Source organism: Anastrepha ludens, chromosome 6, assembly GCF_028408465.1.
Source record: "Anastrepha ludens isolate Willacy chromosome 6, idAnaLude1.1, whole genome shotgun sequence".
NCBI classification, from domain to species: Eukaryota; Metazoa; Arthropoda; class Insecta; order Diptera; family Tephritidae; genus Anastrepha; species Anastrepha ludens.
Genome location: NC_071502.1, coordinates 55,299,567 through 55,322,364, shown reverse-complemented (window position 1 = coordinate 55,322,364; position 22,798 = coordinate 55,299,567). Strand labels below are relative to the sequence as shown.

At 36.0% G+C, this 22,798-nt stretch overlaps 1 protein-coding gene across 1 annotated transcript; it reads left to right on the top strand.

Moving 5' to 3' along the window:
• The first annotated feature begins 659 nt into the window (after positions 1–659).
• LOC128867733 (uncharacterized) lies at positions 660–22,306 on the top strand. Its single transcript, XM_054109193.1, has 3 exons — positions 660–783; positions 2,932–3,335; positions 22,076–22,306. Exons 2-3 carry the CDS (start codon positions 3,120–3,122, stop codon positions 22,100–22,102), a joined length of 243 nt encoding a protein of 80 aa, XP_053965168.1. The 5' UTR covers positions 660–783; positions 2,932–3,119; the 3' UTR covers positions 22,103–22,306.
• Positions 22,307–22,798: the final 492 nt, after the last annotated feature.

Sequence of the window (22,798 nt, the reverse complement as noted above, 5' to 3'; positions counted from 1 at the left end):
TATCCTTCTTCAAAATCGTTTTTATATCCTTATATCAATTCCTACGTCTTATGTATACGTTTTTATGTCACTGTTGTACGCCACTGAAGTGCTTGCGCAAGTAGGTGCATCCATGAGTTCCCAATATACTGTGCATAGATCAACATCCATATAACATATCTCTATAGGTATGTTGATGTTACGGTAACTAAAATGTGGTTACGTGTTTTGTAATAATATTTTAACATCGATAATTATATTTTTATGAATTCAGTGGAAAGTTATGAACTATTGGTTACAACTTCCGAAAACGTTTGCTTAATTTTAAAATATTTCAAATTAAAAAAAATATGCATTACGATATGTTGTTCAGTCGGAAACCCTATGCTCAAGAATTGAATTGTGAGTATTCCCACTCAAATCATTCGTTTTCACAAAATCCAATGCACAAGGCTCACATACACACACACAGTCTGAAATGCTCACTCTCGCTCATTCGCACACAAATCCAAAAACTGGAAATTTCCAGAGCCCACACATGCAACTGAGCGCGCTGGAAATGCAATTAACGGAGAGTAAGAACAAAACGCAGAGCTTGATAAAGAGCGCGAATGTGTGCGTGTGGACGAATGGCGAGCGTTGGCGGCCATCGGAAATTCTGGTATAACGCAGTCAGCAGTAGTTGAAAACGTTGAGTGTTTTCGACATTTGGACGTGGTGCGGTCGTATCGAAAAATTGTATGCGGAACAAACGCACCGGAGAATAAACAGCTAATACAATACTGAAAAAATATAGTGTAAAAGGTAAAAATACAAACATCTAATGGCTGCAAAGTGCCAGTGAAGAGTTAGGTATTTTAAATTTGTGTACGGAATGCTATTTAATAAATATTAAAATAATTAACTACCAAATTACGCGAATAACAAAATATGGAAGAGTAGCATCAGTTGTGCGTGCGAGCAAAGTGAGTGTTGGTGTGAAGGCAAGCAGCGTAGGCGCCGCCGCCGCTCTATTCACTGTATAAATTCAATAATAGTAATTTTTTTTCCGTCTGCGGCTTCTCTACCATTTTTACTGTGTCTTTGACAGTGTCTTTATATTTTGTTTAGTGAGACCAAGTAAGTGAGCGAGTTGCCAGCTTTGTTAATAAAATGTTAAAATGAATCTACTTAACAAAATGAATATTATATTTTGTTTGAATTTGCAAAGCACATAAGAAAACAAAATATAACTGTGTAACGATGTCTGGATATTGAGAATTTCAATTTGATGACCAAATCTAGCAACGAGTGAACTCATGTAAAGGAAATGCCGGTACTCAGTGCACCAACATATGCAAATAGAAACAAATCGGTTGCATTTTTTGTTGTTGTCTATTAAATCAGCTCACTTTATTTCTCGCCACTCGCTAATGCACAGACTTTCCTATTGTTTCCCCCCAAACACCAGCGAGTTCACCGCTATACATAACTCCACATAACTCCAGACAGCATAAATCCAATAACCGTGAAGTGTACTATAGTGGTAGCGGTTTCTCCACTGTGGGCGGTCGATCGGTCGGCCATTAATGCCATAGTAATGTGTCGTATGTAATGCCTCAAAATGGCTGCATTCAAAGTGTTGATCGAAGTTTAATTTTATCACAAGGCAAAAAATATTTAATAATTAATAAATAATAAATGATAATTTTCAATTGCTGAGTGCATGCATTGCGTTCTTACTCGTTTTTCCTTCTTAATGTGTGTGTAGCGCGTTTTCTTCGCTTGTCTAAACGCATTTCTGTTACTGTCGTACTTGGCTGGAGGAGGTGATGTGCGTGCGCAAGTGAGTACCTCCATCAGTTTAGAAGAGACTGTGCATAGATCAGCATTGCCAACATTTGCACAGAGCTCGATAGCAGAATATGCGTATAGGTCGTCGCGTCGCATACCGTTGCGCTCCCCCTACTTCTTACGTTTGTCGTTTGTGGGCAGTGTTTTGTTTGTTTTTTATTTTACCTTTGATTTATGTTGTGTTCGTGTGCGTAATACGGTACTATTGATGTAAAAGCTTCGACTCAGTCAATATTATCGTCGTTATTTTCAGCGTAAACACCAATGCCGCCTTTGCACTCTGTGCGACGTTCACCGCATGCCCCACACCGCTTCACAAACTTGTTAACATAAGCAAGTTATTTTTCCACTCTTTCGTTTGACGCTTTTCCAGTATCTTTTAGGCCTATGTAACTAATACACGGTAGAGTGGTGTATTGAACGTCGCTGTATCGTCTGTCATCGTAATCATCATCAACATCTTCGACGTGTTGTGTTTCTTTTTTACTTTTTGTAATCTGTGTACATACTCGTATGTATGTACATATGTGCACTTGCCTACGTACACCTTACGCCACGGCAGCCGGAGCCCCACTTCGCATAGCCCAATCCCAATACAGGGAATATGCTGACTAGTTCATTGCTTAGTAGATATATAAATTTTTTTTAATTTTTTACGAAGAATTTTTTCCATTGTTTTTCTTTTCGACTTCTCGTCGGTGCGTACACTTCTACTGGACACTTTGATGTTTGCCGAACTGGTACGTCTGCTTGCCAGCCTTCCTGGTGATGGGTTAATTTTTGTATACTGTTTTTATTACATTTAATGAAAAGGGGCCGCAACACGCAACCTTACGATACGCTCCTATGGAATATACAGCGGCAAGGGCAAAGGCGAGCTCTGGTGGTGTTATGCGATGGAGAGTGCAAAATTGCGTACGATAGTTGAAAGTCAATTATAATCGATTGTTGAAAAAAAAAAAAATTATAATAATAATAGTAATAACAAAATGTCGGTACGCGCGCGTATAAAAAAATCTATGCAAAAAAATGGAAATAATAGTTTGAGCTCAAGTGGTTTTAGTGGAAAAGTGTGCAAAAATTTTACATAAATATATAAATTTTCTATTTGTCCCATAGCCTTTCAGCGCTATTTTTAAGCGACGAAAATAAATTTAAAGAAAAAATCTCTGGGACTTTTTTTCTGTTTTAATACTACGTTAGTTTTATACATACATAAGTACGTCGTTCGAAAAGAAGTTTGAAATTTGTTCCATACGATAGACGTACCAAGCAATTACACTGCGCAATTAGCAACAATAACCACCATGTATAATATCTACAAAAAAGCATCGACAACAACAACTAGTTGGATATCAAGGTCTTCGTCCGGCTCAGAGATGACGGCAAGCAAACGGCGCGTGGCTGGTGGCGTTTCTACCGGCCTAATATCTTCACATGCGACCAGTGGTAGCAGAAAGTTTTTACTTGCAGTCGCTTGTCTGTTTGTCCTGTTGGCCAGCGCCAATTGTGCTGCAGATCAGGTGAGTTTCCTAATATTAGTACTTTTGTTACACCTTCTGCAAATTCGTAATAGAAGTAAAAGAGATAGTTTACTAATTTGTGAGACACTAATTTGTTTGTGCTTATGAATTTAAAGAAATATTTATTTGTGCTAGAAACACGTTAAACTATATTATAATATATAGAACCCACGAACTTTCGAAACCGATTTCGGCTCCTTTTGTGTAGCAGTGTGGGTACACTTGGAATGCAATTCCTAAACACATTTTTTTATTCAGTTAAAAGTCCTCACTTTGGGTTGGGTTTCCATTATTACCACTAAAGGTTTGCTTATAATGTTTAAGTGCGTGGATCTTATTTAAAAATTATTACACACAAATATATTCAATCCATCAGCCGTTTTGATTTACAGTACTTTTTATAAATTACCATTTAGGTCAGGTTAGGTTGAAGCGGTTGTCCTGTGGGACACACTCAGGCTCATAGCCCATTGTGTTGCCGCGTGGGGAGCTTGTCCCTATCTCTCCTAAAACCAGTGTGTGCTTTTCAAAAATTTTAAAATATCTCTGATTTCTGTAGAACTGAGTTCTTCCAACTCATTGAAAAATTGTCTACCCAGAATAGTAAACCTGCGTCTGGATAGAGCAGGGCAGTGGCGCAGTACGTGCGAGATTGTCTCTTCCTCGCGCTCATCTAGACAACTTCTACAGAAGTCATGTGTTTGCACACCCATCCTTTAGGCGTGTCTACTTATTAGGCAGTGCCCCGTTATGACTGAGATCAATGTGCTAAGACTGTGTTTATTTTGGCTTAGCAGAGATTCTGTGCGTTTAGCATTTAGAGTCGGCCACAGTTCACGGGCGATTTTGCAGGTGGCTTCATTACGCCATCTTTCGTTTGTTTTCTTTACAATTTCTTCAAGGTTAAGTAGCTTACATGTTTGTAAGGGCATCCCTATGTCATTATCTATGTACTCATCAGACAATTTAGTGCCGAGTCTATCCCGTTCACCGGGCTCTACAGTTACCCTCAATGTCGCGAAGGCCAGGAACCCATGTTACCTTTAGGTAAAATGAATCAGCCATCTCGTTAAGAGATGTGCGGCATTTCATGGCTACCTTGGAGGTTGTCGACTGTTTTGTGAGGGATTTTATCGCCGCTTGGCTATCAGTGAAAATATAGATATCATTTCCGGATATCGCATCACACTGTATCAGTGCCATCAGTTCAGCCTGAAAGACACTACAGTAGACGGGGACCCGAAAACTGAGGGAGATCCCCAGATGTTCGGAATATACACCTCCGCCCACCCTGCCCTCGACCTGTGAGCCATCTGTGTATACATGGATGGACTCCCCCTGTCTCACATCGTCCCGTTCCCACTCTTCCCTTGAGGGTAGGAGGGTCGTAAACGATGTAATAGCAAGTATAAGCGGGAGTGCATAGTTCACCAGTCCGGGAAGCCCCAAAGTGCCAGCCAGGATTTTACCGTGACCATAATCCGTGTTTGACCACTTATTTAGAGTGTTCAGCCCTTTTGGCGCACTGCGTGCGGTATATATTGCCTGTAGATCTACCGGAAGTAGGTTTAATGTCGCATATAATGCTTTACCATTTAGCTTTAATAGAAATATTTAACGTTAAAATGCTTATTTTTTGCATAAAAAATGCTATCTTATGCTTATCTTACTTAAATGTGGCCATAATTATGAAAGTGGTCTAAGTCAAAATTTCAAAAAAAATGACTTACCACTTTTTTTCACATCCACATTATCTTAAACTGTATGTATTTAATGTAATTTTCACGGTATAGTCAAATATTTGAAGAAATTACATCTAAACATAACTAGAGAAAGTCAAGATGTACATTTGCAAAATGCCAAACGAGCTAGGAACTGTCTTGCAGAGGACAGAAAAAGCCTACGAATATTCCAGCGATTACTATGGATTCTTGTTTGATTTACAAAAACTACTTCCGTACCCTAAATTGTCTGTTTCGCTAGGGTTGGGCTTCCATAATTTCCATAATGGCAATGTCAAGATGTATGTATGGGATGAAGAGGTGTAAGGTAGGCTGTATCATGCATTTCAGTGCCTCTGGAGGATATTGTAACTACTCAAAAACAGGTAAAAGCATATAGTGATGCGTGTTCAGGTCAAAATCGTTACACTAAAGTAGCATTAACGTGGATTAAAATTGCTCAGTCAAATAATAATAATATTGAAACGATAGACCACAAATTTTTGGTATCGGGATATTGCTTTCTACCGAATGACCGTGATTTCGGTTTGATAGAAATGAAACTAAAAACAGCAATTTACTTATACAACCCTCAACTTTATTATGAATTGTTAGAAAAGTATAAAAGGAAAACGCCATTTTAGTTAAAACAAATGACATTGTCGGAATTTATTTCGACGAAGTCACTAGAAGAATCAATAACAAAAAGAGTAAAAAATTACCCTCTGTCTCTTGGCTGAAAATTCAATAGATGCGTTAAACCTTATAAAATGTTCTATAAAACTTCTTTAGAACTTCTTTATAAATTCCACGTTTCGGATCTTTCACCTAAAAGAGGAAGACCAATAATATGCGAAAATATTAAATTACTTCCATTATACACCACCCGTAGACCAGTAACGGGAAGAAAAACGTAAAGATATTATGTGTTTACCACCATACGTCCCTCCAGTTTATAATGAACATTTTAAGAATCTTTAAAACTAGAAAAAATTATACAAATTGATTACTTTTTAAAAATAATTAATTAATGCTCATGAATTATTTCATTAAAGTTACTTTTCACATAAACTCATAGTTCTTTATTGCATTAAGTCATTTATAGACATTCAATTAACGTTGAAGGTGGTCTAAGTCAATTAGAGCTTCAAAAGCAACATTTTCATATGAAATTCATACAAAAATTCATAATGATAAGAAATTTTCATTAATCAGAACTAAGTAAATTATTAGGTGGGCAACTAAGTGTTCGCTGTTTTTTTTGATGAACATACAACTTTATTCTGAAAAAATGGTTACGAGTGAATCATTGAAAGTATTGCCCATCGCTGGCTACTACTTTTTCCCATCTTTCTGGTAGATCTCGTATACCGTCGCGGTAAAACTGTTCATCTTTTGAGGCTATCCACGGATCAAGCCATTTTTTGTTGCCTTCATATGAATGGAGCTGTTGGTCAGCTAAGCCATGTGCCATCGATAGGAACAGATGATAATCGGATGGCGCAATATCTGATGGGTTTTAATGGGTTTGGCAACGTGAGGCCGAGCGTTGTCATGCTATAGAATCACTTTTTCATGTCTCTCCGCGTATTGCGGCCGCTTTTCGCGCAGTGTTCTGCTCAATCGCTTCAGTTGAAGTCGATGCCGATCTCCAGTGATGGTTTCGCTTGGTTTTAACAGTTCATAATAAATAACATAAACTTGGTCCTACCAAATACATAGCATATAACCTTCGCAGCGTGAATATTCGCCCGAGGCGACGACGTAGAAGCATGACCGGGCAGACCCCATGACCTTCTTTTCTTTGGATTGCTGTAATTAATCCATTTTCCATCAACCCTTCCTTTTTTGCCGCTGGAGCTGTTGTCCACATGCGAAAAAACACCGTTCATCATCGCTTGGTTTTAACTCATGAGGAACCCAAGTCTCCTGTTTCTGAATCATTCCCAAAGCATGCACTCGCTTGGAAGTAGATTGGCGGGTAATCATAGATCATTGGGCAATGCCTCCAATTCAGCGGCTTCGAAGTTTTCTGGCCTTCCTTCAGGCGCACGGTCGTTATTAAAATCACCGTCTTTGAAGCGACGGAACTAATCTCGGCACGTTGTTTCACTTAAAGCAGCATCTCTATAAACTTTTTGTAGCTCTCGATGCGCTGAAGCCGCCGTTTTTTTCGAATGCAAGATGAAAATCAACACTTCCCGAAAATGACGATTATTTGGCACAAAATCAGACATTTTCACAAAACCATAAGTAAATGATACCAAAACAAAATCCCAAATGTGTCGAAGCAGTTTGTTTACCATATGTCTAAGTTTGGTTTATGAGATTTAGGTCATGTTAGAATCGACTAGCACACTGATGGCGGCATCTATTAAGAAACAGCGAGAACTTAGTTGTGCACCTAATACTAACTATTTATTTTAGAAAATATAACCAATGTTATGTAATCGGCAGGGAATGTCAGTCCATGTTACTGTGGAAAGAGAAAGAATTGTGTTCCATTATGCTGCAGTGATATAAATAAGAACTCTATTGATTGTGGGATCTGATCTTGAGCGTGTTCATTTCACGAAGGCCAACGGATGCCAACACTCCAACGCGGAAAAGCCCAGTCGACTTTTTAATTTTTTCAGAGACGAAGAGTCGCTATTCTGCACTTTTCTCAAAAAGATTAAAAAATACTTTTTTTTGCCTAGTTTGCAATATAAAAATCCACCTAAATGCTAGTAAATATTTGAAATCATAAGTAAAGTAGGCGGTCACCGTAACTTAAAGGGTTGTTGTGAGAGTACCATTCGGGATTTAGAGAAAACCTAAGTTCGAATCTCTATGAAAGACCAAAGTGAAGAAAGTTTTTTTTCTAATAATGGTCGCCCCTCGGCAGGCATTGGCAAATCTCCGAGTATGTTTCTGCTACGGAAAAGCTCCTCATAAAAAATATGTGCCTTTCGGAGTCGGCTTGAAACTGTAGGTTCCTCCATTTGTGAACAACATCAAGACGAACACCACAAATAAGAGGAGGAGCTCGGCCAAACAGCCAAAAAGGGCCCAATTATATATATATTATATATATATACGTATATAAGTAAAAAAACACACTTATTCTTGAAAAAAAAAAAATTGAAGTTCGATAGAACATTTTTGGTTTTTAAAATGAGTGAAGTCGATAAAAATATATTTTCTAGTTCAATTTTCGCCTGTGGCTCTTGTGTTTTTTGAAATATTTTAAATAAAATAACATTTAAAAAAAATATCATGAACTATAAAACCTTAGTTAAATGCTTTCTGGGTTAACAATTGCGTTAAACATTTCTCTTCAATGATATTCGAATTTAACGCTTTGCCTGACCCTAAGAGGATGGGACTTTCATAATTAGATTGGTGGAACTTTGTTTTTTCTAATAGGGGCAGTATATGGTGCCACGCCTGCTCCCCCTCATTATTGAGAGTGGGTTTTTTTCAAATTTTTCAAAACATATTTCATCCTCAATTTTGATCGTCTCATGAAAGAAATATTTTCTTTTATGTGTAGAAATCTTTTAATCACACATTTTCTCGTCGAAGTTCATGATTCTGAATGAAACGTGAAATACTTTTAAACGGGGCTTCAATGGTACATAACAGTTTCAGTTTTTTCTTCTATTTTTAAGTGTCGAAAGTGACTGAAGGTTTATATTTTTATCACAGTGAAGCTCACTAATGAACGTTGCTTGGAAATGGTTAAAAATAAGTAAAAATCTTTCGTCAGCGACTGCAACTTTAATGCCGACTACTCCGTTCACAGGTCACACACAGGAATTTTGAATTTTTCAGTTCGCATTATAGCAAATTTTTTCAACACTCTTACTACAAGATCAAATTAAAGCAAGTGGTAAAGTCCATTAGAGGGCGATATGTAAGGAAAAGTAATGGAATGTTGGGTATAAATAATCAATCGCTGCAAATGAGTTCGCGTTGGCCATATCAGCGATATCGAGTTGAAATGAAATAAAGCAGATATCTTAATTGACCTGTGCCTTATTCAACCTTTTTTAAAAATGATATATGCAGTTGGTATGCTCTTATTGATCCAATAGAAGTTAATAAGAAAAATATCGCTGGTCAACAAAACAAAAAATAGTTAAAAAGAAATAATCATAATAATAATCCAAAACCCGGCAGTCAAATAAAATAAAAGTAAAATAAAATATATTTCTTCGCCTTTCAGTAATTTGTATTTTTAAATTACCTCGCCGTTCTATCGAGCAGATGTAGTATCTATAAATTCCGTTAAATCGACGAAAGTATTATGCGAGCTGTGTCACGGACGATACAACTTACAAGGAAATTTTTAGGAATTAAATTTGGCCCTTAATTTTATCCATGCTTGACTCTGTTAAACATATTAGGAAGTAACATTAAATACCATACATTTTGTTAAGATATTCAACAAAACTTTATTGATTTTATCAGTAGTCTTGCTTTCAGTTACAACTTTTAATTTTTCCACGTCCAGAACAAGCAACATTTCTTTCTTTTTCTTTGGTAAAGTTTGAAGATTGCTTTATACGTTCCATTTTTCTCTACTAGCATTCGCCAAAATGTTATATTTTCAAAAAGGTCAACAGACATTACAAACTCTTACGTGAAATTATAATCAGCTAATATACAATAGTTTTTCCGAAAATAGTAAAAGCAATTGACGTCATAAAATTTTCTTTTTGAATAACTTTTTTACTAAATAAAGAGAACAACGAATTCCAGTTTTGAAAAAGTTTTTTTTTAACCTTCCGCCATCAGTAAACAACATAAATTTTGAATGACTCGCTGGAGGACTTAGACATTACATACACCCCACAAATATCACACGATCCACCGATCCACTGGTCCGAGACGAGAGATAAATTGCTCACCGAAGCAACAACGCAGTAAACCCATTATTTCACTGGTTGTATGACAAGTAGCGCCAGTTTGTTGGAACCAAATGTTGTGGAGATCACGATTTTCAATTTGCGGCATCAAAAAGTAGTTTATCATGGCGCGATAGCGTTCGCCATTCGCTATTACATTGGCGCCAGACTCGTCTTTGAAGAAATATGGGCCGATGATTCCTCCAGTCCATAGGCCGCACAAACAGTTGTTTTCAATGGATCTAATATGGCAATTTTGCTTTTTACCATAGCCATTAAATTAAAAATGGGCCTCATCGCTGTACAGCATAAGTTGGCCTGAGCGCACGATGAACACTTTTCACAAAGCGCCGTCGAGGCGTAGGTCTTTCCATAATCAAATGGTTATATATAGTATATAAAAAAAGTTATATATAGTGTTTAGTTGGACAGTAGTCACGCGTAATCTGTCAAAACAACACTATTGGAAAATGTACCTGCAATCTGATCACTCTGTATATATATAATTGGAGCTTGCACCGATTATTGGGCATTTGGAAAAAGCTCCTCCTCCTATTTGTGGAGTGCGTCTTAATGATGTTGTTCCACAAAGGATTATTCAACAAAATGATATTTTAGCAATTCATTATGACATTGGCCCTTACCCCTCATCACCATTTCCGATGAGCTATGGCATGCGATCCGTCACTTTCATGGCATGCGTAACATTTATTGTAAATGCATTTTTTACGTGGGCATTTTATTGCATAGCTTTTCTTAACAAAAAAAAAAAAAAATAAAACAAGTTCCGTGCAAAACATTTTCGAGCTAAAGAAAAAAGTGTATTAAATGAAAAATAAAAAAAATGTCGGTAAATCAATCTATACGCTGGCTTTATGCGCTAATAATGTTAAATTGTATTGGTTCTAATTTAATTTTAAAAATTTCGGTTGATTTTATAATGCTGCCATCACAAAGATTTCGTATAAATGAAAATACAGCTGTCAAAACACCACAGTGACAGTTTATTGCATGCGATACATCTCATGCCATAAGCTCTGCGATTTATCACATCAGATCTGCGATGAGCGGTCTCCATGTGCATTACGTCGTCTGAGATGTTTTGCATGCGACAGGGGTTAGCAGCCAATAATTCAGCAGAGAAGTAGGCGTTTATATTAAAGCTAACAGTACAAAGCAATTCGGTCACGGTTATATGAGAGAATTGTGGACAGCTCAAACTATGTTATTCTCCAGACCCATTTCACAGTATATATAAGTAAAAGGAAAATATGGTAATTAGCTTGATGATGTGTTGGCCGAAACAGGTGTAAGTTTTTCAATAGGCAATGTAACTCCCTTTCAGCTATTTGAAAACAGGGCTAGAGCTGACAAAGGAGTCGAAGAAAAATAGCTTGTGGAATGCATTAAAATCCTGCGGGACTGCAAAAATCATGCTTTGCTCATATATTTTTGCGTTTCTACCCTCATTGAGGCGTGTTGCGGATCAGAGTATCAACAATCTACTGAAGCTTGCGAAACAGTGTATCATGAATAGGATGTGAAGTCTCCATTTAATATTTTAGCAGCACTATGGACCAATTTTGGTCTATGGGAGATTATCGTTAATCAGCCAAACTAATCTAACCTAACCAAGTTCTTTGTTTCATGTTTGCTATGAAGTGATCTGCATAAAGTAAAGCGAGAATAACACTTGTTTATAATGATTTCTAGCAGTGGTATTTAGCTATGCATTCTGATGCAAAATTTACTCCTGAATCTAAATATCAAATCTCTGTCAAATTTAAAATATTTATAACAGTTTTTGAGATATACTGAGATTATTGTATTTTTTGCTTAACTGTTTATAACGTCTACATTTTTAATCCAATTTTGATTAACAATGGCTTGTTTTCTTCGAAAAGACCATAGAAGTCTGAAGTAAACGTATTTTAATATGTAATTTACCGAAAAAATACTATGTTTTTTGCGAAATTTCGTTGGAAACAGTAATGAAATTCTAGACCAATTCATAAAAAGCTTCTCACTGTCAGCTTGTTGGAAAAGTTTTGTAGACATTTTTGATAGAGAATTTAGTTGCCCTTAATTTCCTGAAAGTAATTTTGCAGTTGATTAAAGGCATTGGAAAATAATGGCAATTTACTGCAGCCACTTTTTTCGGAACTTAAAAAATTAAGATTAAGATGTAAATATAAGAAAAAAATTGTAGCTTTCATTCGAAATGGTTTCACGAACGGTTTACATAGATATTGACGTCGCTGCTCGAACCAAAAGATTGTTCCTCGACAGGCCATGTTCTAAAATTCTCACCACAAACTGTAGTCCAATGGATTCAGATCTAGATTTCCAGACGGCCAATCTTCTGCGGCTATGAATCCAGGATTATTGTTTTTTAGCCGCTGCAGGGTGGTTTTTGCTTTATCGGCTGGAGCGGAATCATGCTGGAAGATCCAACTGCTCAACTGCTACATCACGCCTTGTAAGACATCCTACCGGTACACTTTTACCCCTCGCAGAAATTAAAAGATGTAACGTCTTTACTGGACACTACACACAAAACCATTTTTTGTGTCGTTTTGCTTATTAAAAACTTTTTCAACAGTGAAAATTTTCTTATCTGCGAAAAGAATATTTTCATTGTCGTTGACCGCGGGCCACCGAAGAAGCAGATGTAACAGATGCAGACTCGACAGATTTTCTTCAAGCGCGTTGTCAAAAGATGAGATGCGGTGGAAGACTTTCATGTGGAGATCATTCCTAATTAGTCTGGACATGGATCTGGTCGTTAAATCATTTCCCTCGTCATGATTTTCTCCTTTTTAAAGGGATTTCTGGGAATACTTTTTCGAACGGCTTTTATGGCTGCCCGGGTTCGAACCTCACAAGGGCGACCACTTCGTAAAATCTCGCTTGCACTTTCACCACAGTTGCAATGCGGTTTTCCTTAGCTCCCCAATCCATTGTTCACAAGCGAGATTTGCCAAAGCATAATTTATGAGTACACAATACATACGAACAAAAGAAAAAAAGCGGAACTTTTTTCTGCAAATTTGTTCTCGCCGTAGGCATTGTAAAGAATTTATGGCAAAGACTAAGTATGCATATAAAATTATAATATTTGATTATCCATTCAAACAGTTGTACCTGTTATTTCTACCATTTGCTTTCTTTGTTTGATACAAATGGTTTCACATCGATATTACCCTTTATGGGAAATTAACACAACTGTTAATTGCAGAAGTTTCTTAAAATTTTTGCACAAATCGTTTGTCTTTAAAATTATTAAAAGCTGTTTTGCGTCCCACAAAAATACTTTTTTTTTATTAACTAGTGCCAAAGCAAAGCGCGAATGTTATCTTACGAATTGAAACGGTAAGTGAAGCCAAGTCCTCAAACAAAAAAACAAAAAAAATACTTCCATAGCTCCAACATCAATATTCTAGAAAAAAGTTTGATCACTTTCCTATTTTTTTATATTTGAATAGAAACACAGCTGTATGAACTCACTAAAACTTTTAATCCACATATTTGCCACATCCAAATGATTTCCAAGAAATGAAGCTAAATAAATATTTAAAGTGGTAGGAATTTGAACCACAACTGCAGCAAAAATTATGGTTTTTTTGCAGATGTCATTAAAATGCTGGTAAAACGAAATAAAAGTACTCATACATAAAAAACCAATGAAAATTATGTGAATGGTTATTAAACGGTTATAAATTGCATTTAAACGGTACTTATATACGGTACGCCTGCATAAAAGATTATATGGGCATGCGAAAACTCCAATGAAGCATAAAAGAAATATCTACATGCATACATACATACCAACATACATAAATTCAAGAAGACTCTATTGGTGCAAAAAACAAAACAAAAAACAGAAATGCAAATACAAAAAAGGTAAGGGGAGCGAGTTTCGTCGCTTTTATGTACACATACACCTTTTTGGGCAAGTGAAAACACTTCATTTACACTTCACTCCTTCTCCTCAAATGTTTGCTTTTGTATTGACGAATCAAGTCTATGCAACTGCATTGCTGTTCCTACGATTGCTCGTTAAACGTAGTCTGTCCATTTGGTACAGTCAAAAACAAAAAAAAAAAATGGAAGATCCGTATGAACTTATGTATGTGCAAAACAAACAACAATAACAAAATGCATTTGCAAATCCGTCACAATATTCGTGCAATAAGGAAATAGAGTTTCACTCAGCTGCTACTACAGTGGTTGTCACTGTAATAGTTCCTTCTATGTAGCCAGTTTGACCATTATAAATGAAATTTCCTTTTTTTTTTTGCTGCTGCTACCATTGTTACTTGTCTACTAGTCGTACTTGTCGGACTGTGGTGCCATTCATGGCAATTGCTTGGCGCATTGTATGCGCGTTATTGCCCGCCAATGTGCCTATTCATCAGGTTATGCATTTAGTTATCAGTTGGCTGGATGTTACTGTTGTTTTTGCATTTGGTGTTATACTTGCTGCTGTTGCTGTTGCTGCATATATTGACGCCTCAAAAAAGGTCACATACAAGTATACATATGTTTATGAATTTACTGTATATACACATAAGCGCAGTCTCAGTTGGAAACCTACGCCTGGTGTCATAGAAGTTGTATGCGTGACGCGGAAAATCTTCCGCTCACCTTTCCAAACAAACATCAACCACATTTTCAAACAACTAAGGCATATGTTAGAATGCCTTCTGAAAGATTGACGCTCAGTAAGACATGTCACTCATTATGTCACATATTTGAGCTATCTGTTTTTCTCTATTCTAAACCAAGACACATCCAACAGGCAGCAGCAGCTGAATGCAGTTTAGCGTAATTAAAAAAAAATATATATATAAAGACCAAATAAATCAAAATTTTAACGCTACTGCTGCTACCTGTTTAATATACCTTGATTCTGAGCTGTTTACTCTTCCAACTCAATGCAATTTTGACGTCATCCAGTGGAAGCTGTAAGCATTACATCCAATATTGATATTATGACGTCATCGTGTTCTTAAAATGTTGTAATAGTACAAGTTTACTTTAATACGTTTGAAATGTTAATAATAATAAAAAGTAGATATACCGGCGGCTACAAATGATAACACATCAATATCATGACAATTTTTGACTATTTTTGCTTTATGTTTTGAATGTTCATTATCTTTTTTATAAAAGTATATGTCATTGTCTAACAAAAACCATATAAATTCATGTTTCAAATTTTAATAGGACTATGAATAAGTTCGTGCGGTTTTTTTCCCAAAATTTGAAATTTTATTGACGTAAAATGGTTACAAATTTAATATTCAAAATATTGTCCATCGCTTACTACTACTTTTTCCCATCTTTCTGGCAATTCACGGATTCCCTTTGTGAAAAATTCGGTCGGTTTTGCCGCAATCCACGAATCGATCCATTTTTTGACTTCATCGTAATTACGGAAGTGCTGGTCAGCCAGGCCATGTTGCATCGATCGGAAGAGATAGTAATCGGATGGCGCAAGGTCTGGACTATACGGCGGGTGGGGTAGGACATCCCATTTGAGCGTTTCTAAGTATGTTTTGACCACTTGTGCAACATGTGGCCGAGCATTGTCATGTTGCAAAATAACTTTGTCGTGTCTATCGGCGTATTGCGGCCGTTTTTCTCGCAGTGCTCGGCTCAAACGCATCAATTGTCGTCGGTAGACATCCCCCGTAATCGTTTCATTCGGGTTCAGTAGCTCATAATACACAACACCCAGCTGGTCCCACCAGATACACAGCATAACCTTCAGGCCATGAATATTCTGCGCCGACGTCGATGTTGAAGCATGGCCAGGGTATCCATACGTTGCCCGACGTTTTGGATTGTCGTAATGGACCCACTTTTCATCGCCAGTCACAATTCGATGCAAAAAACCCTTTCTTTTGTGCCGTTGAAGCAGTTGTTCGCATGCCATAAAACGGCGTTCAACGTCTCTTGGCTTCAATTCATACGGCACCCAATTCGACATTTTCAAGTGTGGTAAAAATATTGTTGTTTACGCTTCAAATAAAAAACTTATACTGACGTTTGTGCCTTACGACAGTAGCTCTCCAATGAATGTTTGGAAATGTGGATCGATGGAATAATAATCAAGTTACGCCATCTGTTGTAAAACCGCACGAACTTATTCATAGTCCTATTATAAAAAAATTAAACGAGCTGTACTTCTATAAAATATGATGAAAAGAGAAGAAAAATAATCAAAACTGGTCCAATTGTTGATATGCCACCGCTTTGTCGCGGGAATGTACGTATGTACATATATATAAATAACTTAACCCTGCACGTGCTCCCCTCTTTAGAACCTATCTGCGGGCTTTGTTGGATGAAACATCTGCAAACTTTGAATTTAAGGGGTCCCGGTGGTCTAGAGCTCGAAAATTTAGGGACCTTTAAAAAAAAATTAAAAACGGTATTTATATGTTTTAGGCTTACATACAAAAATGAAAAAAAAAATTGTATTTTCTTGTTTTAATAATTTTATAAATGGCATTGAAGTTGACCCTCTTGAAAAATTAGACCTGGACGATGTTTTCCATTGTGCCTCTTCTATTTATCGGAAACAAAAAAAACATAAAAAATTATTAGTCAGTATGACTGTAGCTATGTCCCGTACTAGAATAAAAGAAAATCGACAAAATGGCGCGGTTTTGAATTTGATACCCGAAAAATCGGGGTTTATCCAGTTTTTTAATAAGAAATTAAGTACCAAAGCCATTGATGATGTGAACAACATATTCAAATTTCAGACGATTTTTTTGACAACATCAGGCTTGAGATAATTGATTTTAGTTTTGAGATAATTGATTTTAAAGTTTTGCGAGTGGCCGCGTGACGAATCTAACTCACTCTACCTGCTAAAACGGCTGTAGAATTGAAAATACTGGGAATATCCTTCCAACAATTTGACAGTATATTCTTAAAAGTCTATACTTTCGAGATATCGAAAAAAAAAATTGATTTATTGAAGATTCTAGACCGCTGGAACCCCTTAAGTAAGAAACAAATGTTACCTGTCAAAGGAAAATATATTTGTTGATTTTGGGTTTTTTTTTAATTTTTTTAAACCCATCAACATATTACATATAATAAACATAATGGTGAACTCCTCCAAAAAGGAGCGAAACACGATTGTTATTAGTCGTCCGTGGTTAAAAATTTAGATGGTTTTTTTCATATTCATGTACATTCAAAATTTCAAGACTAGCTAAAATGAATCGATTAAAAGCCGCATTACATACCAACAAGAACGCTTATAATTTATATATTCCACTTTTCAGAGAGTGGTGACTTATTGCGTGACACACTATCGAAATCGTTATATGATACTCGTATTATATATTTCCTCCACTGTTTGTTTTTGAGCGCGGTTGCAGGTTATCCAAATTTATGGAAACAATATACAAATAGTTTGTTAGATATACGCTTTTATCCAATTTTATAGAAACAAAATCAAATAATAATAATACACAAGTACTTTAAGGGGTTATACGCAGTTATGACTTTCAAAAAAATCGATTTTTTATTGCATTTTTGTAATGTACATATATTCAAAAGTATACGCACGAAATTTGAAGTAGATCTAAGCAATACTTTCGGAGTTATACCTAAATATGTAGAGATGCCTCGGCACGTTTTAAGGTAGGTATTAAAACTTTAAACGTGTTTTTTTCAAAACGGCATTTTTCAAGTCGGTGTACACGATATCTCGAAAACGGCTTGTTTGATCGGTCAACCGTTTTAACTCAATCTTTAAAGATACATTTTCTAGTAATTAATTGTTCCTTTTGTAAATCTGATACTTATTTTCCATTTTATAATCAATTTACGGCCAAATTTTAACGTAAAAATCGAAATCATTTCTTTTAAAAGATGCCATTTTGTGAAAATTCACTATTTTGATTAGCCGAACGATTAATTACTAGATAATCTAATATATTAACAAAATTTGTTTGGTTTTTTGATTTCAGATAATCCAATCCTGAGTTACGATGTACACCGTAAATCGTTTTTTTTTAAAGGAGGTTCCAGAAATAGCCTGCAGCGCGCTCTATAATCAACATTTTCATAAATAAAAAATTTTGTTACGTTCTTGAAGGATGCTTTTATAACCGCCAAAAATGTTCAAATTAAAATATTCTGAAGTTTCTTCAGGATAAATCCTTGACAACCCGTCTTTTATTTGCTTCATAACTGCGTATAACCCCTTCAGCTATGTTAATTGATGAGCTATTTTCCGATTGGGTGTGTGCCCAGCTTCAGCGCACTACTCATGCGTTAACGTAATTTCACTACTGTCTTTTTATCGATGCTTATTCTACTCGTGTTCGCAATTTCTTTTTATTCTTCTTTATTTTCGTTCTTCTTGTACCAAATACTGCAAACTGTCACTTTTATTATTTGACGTTTGATATTTACCGGCAGCTGCAGTCGTATGTGCTTTGGTTGCTGTTGTTTTACGAGTAGCAATTGCGTATTCCATGTGTATAATTTTATATCGTATGACTGCAGTGTGTCCCAGATGACAATTGTTTGTTTGCTGGTTTGTAAAAAGAATTCGAATTGACGTCCTCCTAATCATCTACCCAAAAGGCACTACTTTCTTTTTGCATAGTGCCAGTCCATATGTTTGTTGAGTGAAAATGTATATGCTGTTATTTCCACTACCATTTCCATTTACTTCTTGCGATTTCACGTGCATTGTAACGGTCTCGCGTTTATCTTGGTATAAAATACAGAGATTTTATGGGTCGGATAAAAGCTTCAAACTTTTATAATGCTTGAAAGATAAGTGAGATTTGTGAGATAAAAGTTTGTACGAAAAGTGATGACTATCTTTAATAATATAGGTTAAGTTGAATCAGAAAAGGCAATTACATCTCCCCTACTGTTTGCCCACTCGGGATCAAATCACTTCCTTATTTCTATTTCTGATGTTCCCCTTGATCTTCGTAAAAAATACTACTAAACGGAATATAATGCTATAGGATTTTTCAATTACGTAGTGTTAAAGTTGAAATTTCATAAAAGAAGCTCTGTGTGTGGGAGGCATATTTTCTCATTTAAAAGTCAAATTATGTGCGCTTATGCAATTATGTATTTTATGCTATTATGCATAGAATATGACATAGTTGAAATCTGCACCGTGGCTTCTCACGATGGCACACATCGGAGAAGTTCAATTTTCAATGACTTATCTGCATAGATCTGGCTAAATTTGACCAATGATCTGGATTGAATTGCACGATTTTGATGAACAACTCACTTCGCGCATCAGGTATTTTATAAAATTTAAGTAGTTATTCAATTATTGGTTTTTCGATATACCTATTTTGTTGGAACCATTCTTTCGCCTGATTCGATGTGGTTTTCAGTTTAGCTCGTTGAAAAATCGAACGAAGCAATAAGCTCAATTAAGCAATGGCTCTTACAGAGCAACTCTTGCACTTAACTTGCTTTTGATCAGTATTTTTGGTACTGTAGAGTTATTAATATCTACCTAAGAGTTGGAGACATCAAAAGAGGCTCCTTTTTATTGTCATGCTATTTTGGCGCTTCACTCTCTATTTTCTGATCGTATCTTATGTCTTACAATATTCTTCGAACAATTTCATGGAACACCCAAATAATTCAATGATTATTTGTTAGCTCCTGTCGTCTTAATAAATTTGTTTTTATTCTTCAGCATTTTAAACTACACTGCTTGGCCCTTCGCACTTTTAAATCTAAATTGCATTAACCACTGAAATATATTTTATATGATAATATTTTTATTATGTAGGCTTTTACAAATAATGAAAATTAATATTTATTATTCTTTTTCAATTTCGTAATTTTTTGCTGTAATTTCTATTAGAAGCAAGCACTCATCCTCATTTACGGTCACATTTTGATTTCGATCAAGTTTTACTGTTTAACAAATTCTCATTATTTGATTGAAACAGAAATGCGACCATTTATTTTTGAAAGTTAGAATCAAGCACGTCTGTTTTTTTTAGCGGCGATTTCTAATAGAAATATGACGAAGACATTAAAGCGTTTAGTCGTAACTGACAATACTCCCTTACCTCTAAATATTTATTGTAATGCTGTATTTTCATATTAGAGTTTTTTTATGCTGAGCTGTTTTTTTAGTAAATTATAACGGGTGAATAATCCTCAATTTTACTCTGACTAGTTAAAAGTAAAAATAATTGTAGTTATTTTTGTAACAATACCGATATATCCGGCAACTTCGCGCACATATGGCTACGCTGCATTTTCCATGAATCGCAAACACAAAAACACACACAATTGCTGTTGACATTTGCCTGAGCATCGCCTCAAATGAGTGGTTTTTCCTATCAAGCACATTCACCATCCTTCGATTTTTCTTAGCCATGCTATTTATTATTGCTGCAGTTGTAGGCTTTACATTTTTAGTCATAAGAAATTTGCGAACCATTCCATCCACTTTGCAAGCAATAAAATCCACACATAGTGAGCCCACACGCGGTAAGCACAAATGACTTCACTCACTCAGTAGAATGCAAAAATAAAAGGCATTTAAAGAAAACACACGTAGGAAGCGGCTGTGCTGTCACTCTCTAACTCATAGGAAATACGAGTACATCAACGATTGGAAACGGATGTGATTTCCATGTTTTGAAACTTGTGGCAATAACAACAATAACCGCAAGAGCGACAGAGGAAAGAGCAATGTTGCATTTGAGTGGGAGACTTTTTTATTTTGTTCGGATATTGCAAAGGAAATGCACATGTTTTGTATACAAATGAAGGAAGTAACATTGGAAGAGTAAGGAAAAGTAAAATCAAAGAGGAGTATACTCAGGTAGTGAAAAGAAGTGAATGATAAATAGAAAAAGCGGTGGGTTAATATAATTAGTTTGGAAATTACAAAACATGTATTGATAAATGAGCATACGATAGAAGACAAGCAGAGAGCGCCAGGTAGTATTGGAAGTTAATTCCATGGAACTGCTTCGAAGAGAGTGTAAATACATGAAATGAGCAAATGCAGTAATTGAATGTGTGTATTTGTACTCTCAGAAGTAAATGTATAAAAGTGTAAAAATGCGAAGGCGTAAGCGGGGTATTTATTTGGTGTTTGCTTTGTTATGTATAGAGGAGTTAGTGGAGTTTTAAGGGCGATGTAGTTGTTAAAAGCGAAAGATGAAAAAGGTATGAAGTTGGCAGCAGCAAAGGAAATACATAATGATGAAAATAACACAAAAAAGGAGAGAGTGAATAAATGAGCGGAATTCAAAAAATGAAATGAAAACATAAAATGAAAAATTGCTGCGAAAGAGCACACAAAGCAAGAGAGACTTAAATAAAAAAGATAGAATAAATTGGTAATTATAGAAGCAGCAAAAAATTGTAGACAACTACAACAAAAACAAATAACGCATACTTGTAACTATATATGTCGAAAGCCGCGTGCACATAGTACCATCGTTACAAAAAAAACCAAAAATACAAATAAAATACAATTGTGGTACTAGAGGCCCAACATGTATTACATTAGTACATAGTAGTAGCATAAGTATTCACTACATGTGCTGGCGACGTCGATATCAACCGCGGTAGTGACAGCGATATAGCGATTTGTACATGACGACAACCATAACACCACATTTGGCGAAGCAAGGGTAAGGCAACGCAATGTGCCAATACCGAACAATGCGTTGTTGCCATATTTCAATTTTTGTGGCTTGTCATCTGCGGTATCATCGGCGTGTCTGCTGCTGCCGCTGCTGTCTACGTCATGTTTATTTGTTTGTAGGGTTGTTTTGTTGTTTTTTCTGTGCTTCCACGGCTGTTTTAGTTTATATGCTTACATTTGAGTGTGCGTGCGTATGTTGATGTGCGTCGGTGCGTTTACCTCCGTTTTTATGGTTTGCCTGCGTTTTGGAATTTCTGTTTTTGTTTATATTTCGAATAAATGTTATTTCAATACTTTTGCTTTTTCTTTCATTTCTGTATATTTTTGTTTGCTTTCAGATACGCGCATTTTGAGAATTGCTTTCAAACAATTAATAAATATCAAATTTTCCCTTGCTGTGTTTAATTTTTTCTATTTTTGATTTTGATTTCACAGATGTTGGTAAACAATGTCGTCCGCTGAACTGTTACGGATTTTGGTTTTTAGTACTACAAGCGTGTACGGAAGAAAAGTGATTCAGTAAATGATAACAACAACAAGAGCGGCTTATAACAAGGAATGCACAGTTGTTTATTTATTGATAACTCTCTTCTGGAATTAATTTCATAAAATACAGTTTTGTTGTTTTTTAAGTATGCATGTACGACAAATAAAAAAAAATAAATTTTGTCGGAAAAGAAACAAATTATATTGGTTATGGGCATAAGTTTCCGTCCTTTCTTGGTCAAAGTTAATAGAATTATTCAAACAATTAAATAATATCATACATAGTATTGTGTTAAGTATGTCCCATTAGAAGCTACAACTTTACTTCATCTTTCAGGTAGCGTACGGATTCCTCTGACGAAAAATTCGAGTTCTTTTGATTTGATCCATTCATTGAGCCAGTTTACGATGCTCTCGTAAGAAGTGAACCGCTTTCCAATAAGGACTGGCTGCATTGATTGGAACAGATGGTAATCCCAAGGTGCAATGTCTTGGGAACACGGCACGGCGGGTGGGGCAAGATTTCCGAATTCATTCCCTCTAAATATTTCTGGACGGATTCGGGAACGTGTGGCTTGACGCTGTCATGCAGCAAAATCAGTTTGTCATGTCTACCGTCGCAGTCCGGCCGCTTTTCTTTGAGAGCTCGATTTAAACGCATTAGCTGCAGAC

Coding starts and splice junctions, on each gene's coding strand:
- LOC128867733 (XM_054109193.1), top strand. CDS start 3,120: ATGTATAATATCTACAAAAAAGCATCGACAACAACAACTAGTTGGATA. Junction 3,336..22,075: donor CCAATTGTGCTGCAGATCAG/GTGAGTTTCCTA, acceptor TTGATTTCACAG/ATGTTGGTAAACAATGTCGT.